This window comes from Periophthalmus magnuspinnatus, chromosome 7, assembly GCF_009829125.3.
Source record: "Periophthalmus magnuspinnatus isolate fPerMag1 chromosome 7, fPerMag1.2.pri, whole genome shotgun sequence".
Classification (NCBI taxonomy): Eukaryota; Metazoa; Chordata; class Actinopteri; order Gobiiformes; family Gobiidae; genus Periophthalmus; species Periophthalmus magnuspinnatus.
Genome location: NC_047132.1, coordinates 24,863,834 through 24,876,611, shown reverse-complemented (window position 1 = coordinate 24,876,611; position 12,778 = coordinate 24,863,834). Strand labels below are relative to the sequence as shown.

The 12,778-nt window shown below is 37.8% G+C and overlaps 2 protein-coding genes and 1 pseudogene across 2 annotated transcripts; all 3 read left to right on the top strand.

Annotated features, from left to right (window-relative positions):
* The first annotated feature begins 369 nt into the window (after nucleotides 1-369).
* LOC117373346 (rho-related GTP-binding protein RhoA-A-like) lies at nucleotides 370-3,128 on the top strand (annotated as a pseudogene).
* Nucleotides 3,129-3,389: 261 nt separating this feature from the next.
* Nucleotides 3,390-10,111, top strand: rbm10 (RNA binding motif protein 10). The gene is made up of 23 exons (XM_033969301.2): nucleotides 3,390-3,513; nucleotides 3,795-3,860; nucleotides 3,941-4,067; nucleotides 4,140-4,331; nucleotides 4,411-4,554; nucleotides 4,668-4,737; nucleotides 5,309-5,382; nucleotides 5,991-6,077; nucleotides 6,154-6,214; nucleotides 6,287-6,448; nucleotides 6,526-6,686; nucleotides 6,770-6,867; nucleotides 7,430-7,517; nucleotides 7,597-7,744; nucleotides 7,823-7,905; nucleotides 7,967-8,039; nucleotides 8,239-8,330; nucleotides 8,403-8,552; nucleotides 8,681-8,848; nucleotides 8,929-8,985; nucleotides 9,056-9,250; nucleotides 9,350-9,388; nucleotides 9,467-10,111. Exons 2-23 carry the CDS (start codon nucleotides 3,844-3,846, stop codon nucleotides 9,524-9,526), a joined length of 2,346 nt encoding a protein of 781 aa, XP_033825192.1. The 5' UTR covers nucleotides 3,390-3,513; nucleotides 3,795-3,843; the 3' UTR covers nucleotides 9,527-10,111.
* Nucleotides 10,112-10,220: 109 nt separating this feature from the next.
* lrrc23 (leucine rich repeat containing 23) lies at nucleotides 10,221-12,240 on the top strand. Its single transcript, XM_033968886.2, has 8 exons — nucleotides 10,221-10,482; nucleotides 10,676-10,785; nucleotides 10,875-10,999; nucleotides 11,069-11,206; nucleotides 11,285-11,412; nucleotides 11,497-11,633; nucleotides 11,749-11,953; nucleotides 12,030-12,240. Exons 1-8 carry the CDS (start codon nucleotides 10,402-10,404, stop codon nucleotides 12,060-12,062), a joined length of 957 nt encoding a protein of 318 aa, XP_033824777.1. The 5' UTR covers nucleotides 10,221-10,401; the 3' UTR covers nucleotides 12,063-12,240.
* The last annotated feature ends 538 nt before the right edge of the window (nucleotides 12,241-12,778 follow it).

Genomic DNA, 12,778 nt, shown 5'->3' with positions numbered 1-12,778 from the left:
TTCCTATCTGCTATAGTCTAACTGTGTCATACATCGGGTTCATTTTTTTTTCTTTTTCTTTTTTTAATCAAAAGATGTTTTTTCAGTTGTCTGAATTTAAATAAATAAAAAAATAATAATAATAATAAAAAATCCTACATTTTTATTTAGGCCATTTTCATGCACATTCACTGAAGGGGTAATATATATTTTATATATATATATATATATATATATATATATATATATATATATATATATATATATATATATATATATATATACACACACACACACTTTTATTATTGACAATAGGTACAGTAATAGTACTACAGTACAGTAAATAGTAGTATAGTAGTACAGTAAATTTATAACAACATAATTTTCTCAAACACCTCTACAAATGACGTAGTCACGCACGCGTACGTGCGGTAGGAGGAGCTTGAAAGTCGTTCAGGAAGAAGAGAAAGGCGGCGGCGGACATATCACGGTAATCATGGAAAAAAACTTTTAAAGCTGTTAAACCTGTATATTTTTGGAACAATACTATCATCCAAATTATGTATTAGTAATATGCTCAAGTAATCTCGTAAAGATATTAGCAAATGTTTGAAATAAAGGTGTTTACTGAAGTAAACCTACCCGAGAGTAGCTTTCTGGCTAGCTGGTTTGACAGGCCCCGGATACCGTAGCACAGCTCTGAGCAGTTATACAGCACACAAATGTAATGTTACTGTTTAGAGCGCATTGTGGGATTAGTCTCTGTCCTGTAGCCCTGTTTTTGTGTAGGACAAGTGTACAGTGTCATTATTATGCTTCCGATATGGTCTAAAAATAATGTATTATCTTATTCTTCCCAATTCAGCATCGTGCTGAGGTAGAGCAGGAGTTTTATATGCTCCAAGGTTATTCTGAATTCTAATGAGAAATTACTCGAATTACGTTTCCTCCTGCTTTATCTGTACTATAATTTCAACACTATATGTCTTTGTTCTAGATGGCTGCCATCAGGAAGAAGTTGGTAATAGTTGGAGATGGAGCATGTGGCAAGACCTGTTTGCTTATAGTCTTCAGTAAAGACCAGTTCCCTGAGGTCTATGTTCCCACTGTGTTTGAGAACTATGTGGCAGACATCGAAGTAGATGGGAAACAGGTAACACATTGCACACACAATCCCCATTATTGCTCATTTAATCATAGGATTACATATATATTTAATGAAAGTATAAGTAATATATTGTCATTTTACAATTATGATACTGGCAGTGACCTCATTCAGTACTGTTGAACTATCAGTGGATGTTCCTAAAATGTATGCCTCTTGTTATTTATAGGTGGAGTTAGCTTTGTGGGATACAGCTGGTCAGGAGGACTATGACAGATTGAGACCTCTCTCCTATCCTGACACTGATGTCATTCTGATGTGCTTCTCTGTTGACAGCCCTGACAGTTTAGGTACCACACTATATGTTAAACAGAATACATCCTGCATCTAAATGTGTTGACATTAGTAAACATTGTAACTCTTCAATTTGTCAGAAAATATTCCGGAAAAGTGGACCCCTGAGGTAAAACATTTTTGTCCAAACGTTCCTATTATTCTTGTGGGTAACAAAAAAGATCTGCGTAATGATGAACACACCAGGCGAGAGCTTGCCAAAATGAAACAGGTACTTTTTAAAATTTTAGAGTGCTATAGCCTATATTGAGGCATTGGTATAATTATGCTTTAATCATCTTTTCCTACATTTTTTTAGGAGCCCGTTAAACTGGAAGATGGCAGAGAGATGGCCACCCGCATTGGTGCTCATGGTTACCAGGAGTGTTCCGCCAAAACCAAAGAAGGTGTCAGGGAAGTCTTTGAATTGGCAACTAGAGCAGCCCTTGTGTCTAAGAAACGCAACAAGAAGAATGCCTGCAATCTGTTATAAGGAGAAGATGGGACTGCTCTCAAGCACAAACACAAGGACAACCTAAAGTTAATGATGTTTTGAGGAGAACCCTGTCCAATCTCTTATCACCCAGATAACCTCAGAATGTTCATGCAGGTTTTAAATGATTTAATAAGCTTATACATCATGGCTTATAATAGATTGATAAAAGTAGATTTTGTGCCAATTTGCTTCTACCAAAACTTGTAGAGCTCTGCATATGTGAGACAAGTTGGTAGTGGGTGATTAGAAGTTGATACAAATAAGGGTGTATGTGTGCCATGATGGGAATGAAGAGTAGTCCTCACCAGGCCAAGACAATGGGGACCTAAACAACAGAAAAAAGGGGGTTTAATAACTCAGTAAGTGTATCTTACACAATGTCGCCTATATGTAGTGCCTTGAGTGCAGTGTCAGAAAGTTAACGTTAGGGACTCATGATTACAAGTGGGGTATTTTTTCACTTCAGTGTCTATGAAAGTTATTAGAGTGCTTTCTCCTTATTATTGACTTGACTCCCACAGGTCCATGTTCTGACTCAGGCGCAGTACAGGGGTGTCCCTAAAGTGGATTGTATGACATGTTTCTTCCCATGTTTAAATAATTACATATACTTATATTAGGCGAGTGGGTGTTGTATGATTGTTTTCTCTGGTGCAGGTCAGCATGCAGTGAATGTGAGGTGATATTTTGTGTGTATTAACAAATTGTCCATGTTCGGTATGCATGGAAAGCCATTGGCACTCCCTGTGTTCATCCCAAAGTTATCCAAATGGCCCAGTTTGAGGTCATGGCTTTACAGTTTCCTCAGTGATGAACATATATTTTACTGAATGGCCAGAGGCACAGACAGGTTTATGAGATTTGAGGACCTTTTGAGCATACAAGTGATTGGTTGTGTAAATGTGTAAGACCATAAGTGATGTAGTCGATAAGATGAATATTCCTTTTAATTTAGGCATATCTTATAATTCTGTACGGAATGTCTTACAAGGCCTTGTAAGGACATGTTTATGTGTTTCAAGTCTGCCTTTTATTCTACTTTCCATTGCCCCTTTTAAACTGTAATTGTGTAATTATCACTTTCTATGGTTGATGTTTCTAATCTTAGTATAATTTAATCATTTTAACTAATGATGCTGTTATGATAATTTTGTGTCTTCTAAATGATTACATGTAACCTTAATAGCCTATTAAACACTGCTAATTAAACATCAAGCTTTGAGTGAAAGTATATAATGGAATAGGTATCTTGATTTGTGTGGCTAAAATGCAGTTGGTTGCTTGGTTGGGGTTGACTTTTTTGTAGTCACTTCTTGGGTTTAGATTTTTCTATCTATATCTCTTCCTCTTTTTAATACACGCAAACTACTAAAAGTTTTAATGAAAAAACTCATACACATCAAAGCCATACTAATTCAACATGTTATAAACACGCAAAACTACCAATGAGATCAAGGATCAAGAAGTATCTGTCCTGCCCACTCTGAAATGTCATGCTGCTGTGGCCATTTTCACTTTAACGAGAAAAAGAAAACTGTTCTGTTCTGACTAATGAAGACTGCAGCAAGGCCATGTCTTGTAGATGCACGATGTGACAGTGGTGAGTGATACTGATCTTGTGTTGTTAATTTAGTTAAAATGCCATCTGTGACAGAACGGAGCTAGCCGGGTTGGCGTAGCCTATGCTACTTAGCTTCTCTGCTAATGCCGCTTTTCTACTACAGAGCTTGAGATGCATGTGCTTTATCGTTGTTTTGTTAATATGACCAGGTACAACAGACAGTTATCATCATTGTCGTTAAAATCCGTTGTGCAACTTTCCCATGCACCATGTTTACACCATGTACTTGTGCACATGTAGTATCTGGTCCTGTGTTACAGAGTAATGACTGACACATGACGCAGACATAGTCCAAAACGAGTCCACAATATGGACTCTGAGGGAAGGTAAACCGAGCATTATAACGCCTAATGGAAAAAGAAACACACGCGTAAAGGTACTTCACAGTCTTTGTCCATGTCTCCAGAGGAGGGCGGGGTGATCGAGCGGGACGCTATGGGAATGCGCCCAGAATTCACAATTTCCAAGACCAAGAGTCCAGAAACTGTGGACAAGAGGATGAAGAACCGGGATTTGACGGCATGGCTACAGAGGTAAGATCTCTGAGCTTTGCAAGGCATATACGTACTGTGGATGTGTGCAACTTCTCACAAGGTTGTTTACAGGAGTTGAGAGAGTTTCAGCCTGACCTAAGCATTTCAACAAAACGAGATGGGGAAACAACAGACAAGACGTTTGAGCATTCTTGCATTGACAATGACAATAAAATCTTAAGCCATGGAACCAGACGGGTGCTTTATAGTTCTGCAAAGCAATGTGGGGGTGACAGGTTCCCTCTCAGCGGAGAAAAGAGAAAGGTTACACATATTTATATATACTCATGTGAATATAAGTGAACCATATTTAAACTAATGTTATTTATAACTTAATCTACAGGGGGTTCCAAGTGAAGTAGAAGAGTATTGCACTTCTTTGGATGAACCGAGGGACCAGGACTATCGCACAGACTTTGACTACAATCAGAAACCAAGCCACATTGTAATGCTTCGTATGCTTCCACCTAATGCCACCACCATAGAGGTAACTGTAGTTATAGCAATCTTCTTAAAAGCACTATGTCTTTTTGAGCATGTAATTTACTTATTTTATATTAATAATGCTTGTGATATGTTTTTTTTTTTGTTTATTCATAGATCCGAGCGCATTTACAGGAACAGGGCATTCAACCAAAAGAGGTCCGCCTCATGAGAAACAAGACATCAGGTGAGACTTCTTTCCCTACATGTATCAATATACTATTGATACTAGGGTGCAGGCGCACATGCCTCTGGACAATAGTTGCAGCGGTAATGTCTTTATTTTTTCTTCTTTTTTTGGACTATTTTTTCTAACATTAGTTCAGTTTGTTTTTTCTGAAATATCCTGATGATGAAATTATGAATACTTTCAGATAAGGAAAACTGTTGCTTTATATTTTAAACTAAAACTTTAAATGAGTTGCTTAAGTTGTAAAGGTTAGTTTTTATGGTTACAGATTAATGTGTGCTTCATTTAAAGACAATTAACAAGCCCATACTCAAAATGGAGTGAGGTGGTTTCTTTTTTCCCCCCTTTCCATGACCCTGTTGAAATTCATGGCATTGCATCCTCAGACTATTCACAGTTTCTAAGTTGGAGGTAATTTCATATTCATAAAAGGCGCAGAGGATGCGATGCTATGTCTGATAAGTGCTGACACAGGGTCATGATCCCAGGCTGTACCAGAGGCACTAACTGCACTGCATTGTTGTTATGTTGTTGTCATTTGGTGACCATGGCGCTGGGCGGTGTCCAGGTCAGAGCCGAGGATTCGCCTTCGTCGAGTTTAATCACATACAGGAGGCCACCCGCTGGATGGAGACCAACCAGGTCACTCTCATACTCAGACACTCACATATAGCAAGCCTATTCTACATATGAGATACAAGCAAAACATTGCTCTGACAAGTGAGGTAGGTAGTGCCATCTAGTTTAATAGAGATCATCTTTCATTGAATAATGCCTAGTCCAAAGTGACTCAATAAGCACTCCATCAAAGTTAAATAACAGACAAACTACATATATACGTGTTTTAAAATTATCACTATCTTAGTCTCTGGCAACTTGAGGAGCTAAGGACTTGGCCGATAGCACAATGTGCTCCTTGATGAATCTTCAATTCTTGCATCATCAATAAATTCCTCTTATGATTTTATGTCCCTCATTGTGGCACATGGAGTTTTTCCAAAAGGAGGTCTGACACATCTTAAAAAGTTGCTGTTCTTTATAATAAACACATAATTTCAGTGTGAAGGAAGCTGAAAGCTGAAGGAAGAAGTTCTATTGTTTGCGGTTTCCTAATTTTTGTCGACTTCACAGCTTAATTCCTTCTCTCTCTTACTCTGTCATCTTTTCTGAGATGAGGTTTCTCTCGCCTGTTCAGTTGAATTTAAACCCATAATTAATATTATGTTTTTTTCTGTTGCATTTTCTTGCAGGGAGTGCTGTCGATAATGGGCCAGAGAGTGTCCATGCACTACAGTGATCCAAAGCCACGTGCCAACGAAGACTGGCTTTGCAACAAGGTTCTGTCTGTTGCCTAATGTTTTTATTATTAAACATCTTTTTTCAGGAAATGAACATTTACATTTTATTTGACAGTGTGGTGTGCAAAACTTTAAACGGAGGGAGAAGTGCTTCAAATGCTCCGCTCCCAAAGCAGGTGTTTAATAATTTTCTCAGTTTTATATTCTATTTTAATGCTTCAGTTTAAGAGTGGGTCACATTATTGCAGAGGCGGAGTTGAAGTTGCCCCAGTTACAGCAGGACTTGGTTGTTGGACTGCACAATAGTAGGGTCCAGGGATTGCTGCCCTTACCTGTACATTACCAGACCACAAGCCTTTCTGTTGCTCAAGGGCAAGCTGCACAACAGCAGACAGATACTGCCAATGATAGTAAGAAAATGTAACATGTTCTCAAATTAATATATTATTGCAATAAGGTCCTTAACAACCACTCCTTGTTTCCCCAGCCCTGATCCTCCGAAACCTTGGACCACATACTTCAGTTGATGCAATCTTGTTAGCGTTATCTCCTTTTGCGACTCTTTCACCTTCTAATGTGCGTTTGATCAAGGATAAGCACACCAATCTCAATAGAGGTTTTGCCTTCCTACAGCTGTCAACTATAGTGGTAAGAATGATTTTACTTATAATGGCATATTGTGCATGTAACCATAAAAACATAATGGTGTATTGTATGTATTTTGTATTTAGGAGGCTTCTCAGTTACTGCAAATTTTACAGACTCAACTACCATCTCTTTCTATTGATGGCAAGACCATTGTGGTAGAGTTTGCCAAAGGGTCCAAACGGTAAAAACATATTCCACAACTTTCTATTCAGTATCAGATTTGCATAATATAGGTCTGCTAAGAAATCTATGGAAGCTGGTAACTAGCGGTCTCAACTTTGATTTCCTGAGAAAAAAAAGCTAACGATTTTTATGTTTAATACATAGACTGTATATATAACTCACAGTGAAAATAATTTTAATATTATAGAGATTATTGAGATAAATGTTTCTACCTCTTTGCTACTGGAGTGGTACAGACTTGGATATTACAGGCTTTTAAAAAGCTTATTTGTAGCAAGAATGACATGGTTTGATTTCTGGGCCTGACAATTTTACATCTTCTCTGTGTGCCTGGGTTGGTTTCTTCTGTGTATTATAGTTTCCCCTATCCACCTAAGACATACTAAATACATTTGAAGATAGGTCTCCACAAGTGCTGCACTGCAGTTGCCCACTGCCCCCAGCAGTCTTCCCTAGTGGGAGTGAACTGAAGGATGGGTCAAGCGCAGAGGACAAATTTGCCATTTAGAAAAAAATGTATACCTCTTAACAGTGGCACACATGACCTTTTTGTGTTTCAGTGATGTTTTCCAATCAGATGGCAGCAAAGTGAGTGCTGCAACTGTGGCTAGTACAGCCATAGCGGCTGCTCAGTGGGCTGTGACACAAGTATACTTAATTTAAACATCAATATGATTTTACTTGAGTTAAACTGTAAACTTGATATGTATTTGTTATTTTTGCTCAGACTGCTCAAACAGTTCCTGATGGTAATTCGAGTGTAGCGGTGTTTCAACAGGCTGCAGCAGTAACCTATAACCAGGAAGCATTCACTGGGTCAAATAGCACTACTGGGTTTGCTGCAATGCCCACCAACACACCTGGAGACTACACAGGTTGGTAATGTAATATGTTATAAATATCATGTAAAGACTGGGTTATATTATATATGTTTATTCTTTCCTAATGCTTAGATGCTGTGACCCCAGAGGGACACAAGTGTTTAATCCAGAGACAGGGAACTCCCATCTCAGCAGCCACCACACCAACCACCCAGGTTTTGTATGAACACATCTGAATTGTAATTGTATTTATTGCATTATTTAATTTGTTTACAGTGTGAGGTTGTGGGAACAACTGTTTCAAGTCAGCCAGCCATTCCTGGAACTGAACATGAGCTTAAACAATACCGTGAGGCTCATTCATTAATATTGAAATTACGACTTATGTTTAACACAATGGTATAAAATGCTGTTCATTAACAACATTAGCTGTGTGGTACCTGATCATGGTAGAAGTGTTAAAAGAAAAGAACTGTATGTAACAGATATGTTGTAGTACGGTTATGACCATAGGCTTTTCTAATCATATGTTCTATTGTTAAAAACAGCTGTCCCAAACATGTCAACCTACCAGTATGATGAGAGCTCTGGGTACTATTATGACCCTCTCACAGGACTATACTATGATCCGAATTCACAGGTAAACTTGCTTAAAAACAGCTGTATAGTTAATACAATGTTTTTTTCTAATGTGACATTTGTACTTTTTTAGTATTACTACAATCCTCACACTCAGCAGTATATGTACTGGGATGGAGAAAAGCATGCATACATTCCTGCAGATGGCCAGTCAAACACTGGCAATACTGACACAGAGTCAAAGGATAAAAAGGAAAAAAATAAGAGTAAAACTGCACAACAGGTAGACTATGCATAGAAGTTGTTCATCGTAAAATAAACAGACTCTTCTCTATTAAGCCTTGCTATGAAACAAAAATATGCACCATTAGTTGTATTTTAATGTGGATATGTATGCTGACTTTGTTTTAGATAGCTAAGGATATGGAACGTTGGGCCAAAAGTCTAAACAGACACAAAGAAAACATGCGTGCATCGTCTGGCACTCCAGGACTGGGTCCAGGACAGACAAGAGGCCGTTCAGAGAACTTCAGGGAGTCTGCGAGTGCTGATGCTGGATATGCTGTTCTGGAGAAAAAGGTACATCCAGCAGAAAAGGTCGCTGGCATTTAACAATGATGGTTCTGCAAATAAAATAATCTCTTCTATGATTCCTGCAGGGGGCGCTGTTGGAACATCCTCAGATAAATCTGGATCAGATGAGGCAAACAGCTACAGTGAGGATTTGGACTCATTTATATAAATTAATTGCTGATTAATGTTTACTGTTATTATAATGTTTTTTAGGGTTCACCAGTTCAACAACTGGGTCTTGTGCCAGCCTACAATGGAGATGTTGACAGTGATGAAGAAGGAGGATTCAAAGATGAGAGAGAAGGTAGATTGACTGACTGGTCTAAATTGGCATGTTTACTTTGTCGAAGGCAGTTTCCAAGCAAGGAGGCCCTCATCAGGCACCAACAGCTTTCTGAACTCCATAAGGTAAGATTTGTCTTCAGCTTATGGAAAATATAACTGGTTAAAGAGTCAGTTTTCAGTTGTGTTTTTTTTTTTTTGTTTTTTTGTTGTTTTTTTTTTTAGCAAAACCTGGAACAAATACAGTTCAATCCTGGCAGAGAAGTAAGGAATATTTTTCTCTAGTAAAAAAGATTTTGAAAAAAATGTTACTCAACTTACTCTAAATGCAATGTTTTGTAGACATCGACGGATGGATTTCAACCTCCTGACTTTAAGAAGAGAAAGATTATATCAGTGTAAGTGTTCATTAATGGAGGGGTCAGGGGCCCATTCTGGTGCCTGAGTAGTGAAATAAAATGCGAACTAAGGGTATGTTGTGGGTAATATGCAAGTGGATTAATTCCCACCACTACCTTTCCTGCACATGACTTTGCTGTCTAAATCCAATTTTAAAATATATTTACTGTAACATGTTTAGATACCTCAATAATTTTACTTTGCTAGAACATTTGTTGCAGCAGTGTGCACATTCTTTTTTTCTTCCTCAATTGCTTTTCGGAGCATTTATTGTCAGTATAGCAAAAATGTCTCTTTATCTAATTAAACCTTCATTTTATACAATTTCTTTCTATGCACAGTGGTGATAGATCTTATGTAATGAAATATCAACATTCATTCAGTGAATGATGTGAAGTGTGTAAAAAATACACCATGTATTTCTAATTGGGCAATATAGGAAAACAGAATAAACAAGATGCTTTGTGCATACAGAAATAAAGATTGGCCTATGATAAAAGCAAAAAGGTTAGGCCTATTAAAAAAAATGACTGTTGTGGATTCTCCGTGGGTTCTTTGTAAATATGTAATAAAATGCACTAAAATTGCAGGTTTCTCAAATGTGTCTTTTTTAAATAAAGCCATATATTCGCTCCAGCTTAAAGTTGGTATTTCGTCACTTCGATTGTTACGTGGATGCGTGACTTGCGTGTCTTGCGTGCCTTGCGTCGTTTCCATGGACACCACGACACTACACTACTTTAAACATTTTTCACACATGTTGATCACGCTACTCGTCCGATGCTGATGCCGTGCGCCCTTCATTAGGCCTAAAATAAAAATTTTCTGTCAACGAAGCGATCTGAGCGAACCAGTCCAAGTTTGGGAAAAGTGCAAACATGTCTGATGTGGAAGAAGACGCAGTTCTGTCAGATGCAGATGACGGAGCAAGAAGAGAGAAGACTGGAGAAGGAAGCCAGGTGCGCAATTGACTAACTTGAAATAAGAAACTCAAGTTGCTTTGTTATCTGGTTATATTGTTTCAGAGGGTTATTTAGGCTGTTTAGCATAAATGATTAGCCTAATGTGCCCAGTTGCTTCACAGCCACCATCTTTTGTCAGCTGATCAATATATTGTCATTTTAAATGTCTTCTTAAATGTCTGCTTAATAGGAACTGGTTCAATGTTTAACCCAAAACGACATACAAGAAGGCCTTTCATTATTATGCAAAACTGGAAATGGGTTAGCTCATGCTTTTATAAAACTGGACCTAAAGAAAAGGTAGGCCTATACTGTATGAATAATCTGCAGTCATGTCATTGTTATTTTATGATAAAATTTTACCCAACAATGCCATTTATTTTCCACAGGAGACTAAGCAACATCTCTGCAATCAGCAACTTTATTCACATACGCTTCCTGGATTTGTCAAATAATCTTCTCAGTGACCTATCACCTTTAGCATCACTGACACAACTGCTTTGGCTTAAGGCAGGTATTCTTCAATAGTGCCATGAACTGTTCCTTATCAGTCATCACAGAAGACATTTTCTATTGTAGGTAGACCGTAATGAAATACAGTCTTTCAGGAGACAGCCTTTTGCACAACTCACATTCCTACAATGGCTCAATGTGGCTGTGAATTTACTGACAGATACAGGGGACCTGGTTGGGCCCTCTTTGGAGACCCTAAATCTCATAGGTCAGTGCAGTTTAATATACAACTTGTCAATATTTTGTTGTAGGCCTGTGTGACCTTATGTGTGACAATGTTTTACAGGTAACAGAATTGAAAAGCTATCATGTCTCGATGGTCGTTTTGCCAATCTGACTACATTAGAACTGAGAGGAAACCAACTGGAAACAACTGAAGGAATTTACTTGCCAAATTTGCATCACCTGTACATGGTATCTCTATGTGCTACTTAACTATAGTATGTGTTCAGTGGAAATATATTTATCATTTGCTCTCTCTTTTAATCTCTTGTTAAGGCCCAAAATGTTATTAAGCATTTGAAAGGATTAGAGAATTTAGAGAGACTTCAAACTCTGCACTTAAGAGAAAACCAAATAGAAACGTTGGATGGGCTTAACTTAAACATGAGGTGTCTTCAGTATCTCAATATCAGGTAGTTAAAAAAACAGCAACTTATAAGACACTTGACAATATAAAGTTTTGGTTTGGTCAATATTATTTCTTTAATCATTATATTGTGTTTATGTTCACCCCTTTTGTTTTGGTAGAGGCAACAAAGTTGCAAATGAGAATGCCATTCAGAGCCTGCAATATGTCTCAAAATCCCTGCAAATATTAGTGCTTTCAGAAAACCCTGTGGTGGAATCCACAGAGTACCGTATAAATATAGTGATGCTTTTGCCAAATTTGGAGAGGCTTGATAAAGACCCTGTTACATCTGATGAAAGGGTTGAGGCCAAGGAAAAATTCAAGGTATATAGTTAATACATTATTATAATTTGGTTGACTGCACCTGTGGCATTTCTCTAATGCAATCGTGTACTTTCAGGAACTTTATGAAGAGGAAACAGTTGAGCCATGAGTACTTGAGTAACCTGTGTGAAATGAGGAAGTGTCTGAAATATTTTCCCTGAAATTTTGATTTTTGTTTATATGCTTACTTAATAGGTTTACTGCAACTGAAACGTTTGGTATACAGGCCTGCGTGTTTTTTTTTATTTTTTATTTTTTTTATTTAATAAAAAAAAAGCTGTATCATTTGATTGATTGATTTACAGAGTGAAGATTGTTTGCATTACCATTCCTTACAACATCAGATAAGAAACAAAACCTGTAGGCCTACAATCACAGTGTTTGTTTTTTAATTATAAACAAATGTTCCTCTCCAATCACACTCATGTATTTCCCTGAGTAAGGATGAGAGAGCAAAATCTCTGGTCCCCTCCCATCACTGCTGTTAAAGGGACAGTGACCACAACATCAAGGCCTAATTCTTTATATCTAACCTTTTAACAAGGTCCATCTAGTAGCCTAACTATAACTTTCAATGAATATTAGCCTTTTATGGCAGTGTTCTCATTGAAGAGCTATTCCCTGTTTTAGGCCTGTAGATTAGACCTGGTTGTTAAAGAGTCATTGAGTCATTGAGTAGAACACGGGCTTCAGTTTCCTGTCGCTGCTTCGGTCTTCTGTTGAATTTGTCAGTCCAATAATTCGTTTTTTGATAGAGAATCGTTCATAATCAAATCATGCGTAACGTGCGCCACTCCAGTCCTCCAATGTCTTGCGTCTGTGGGA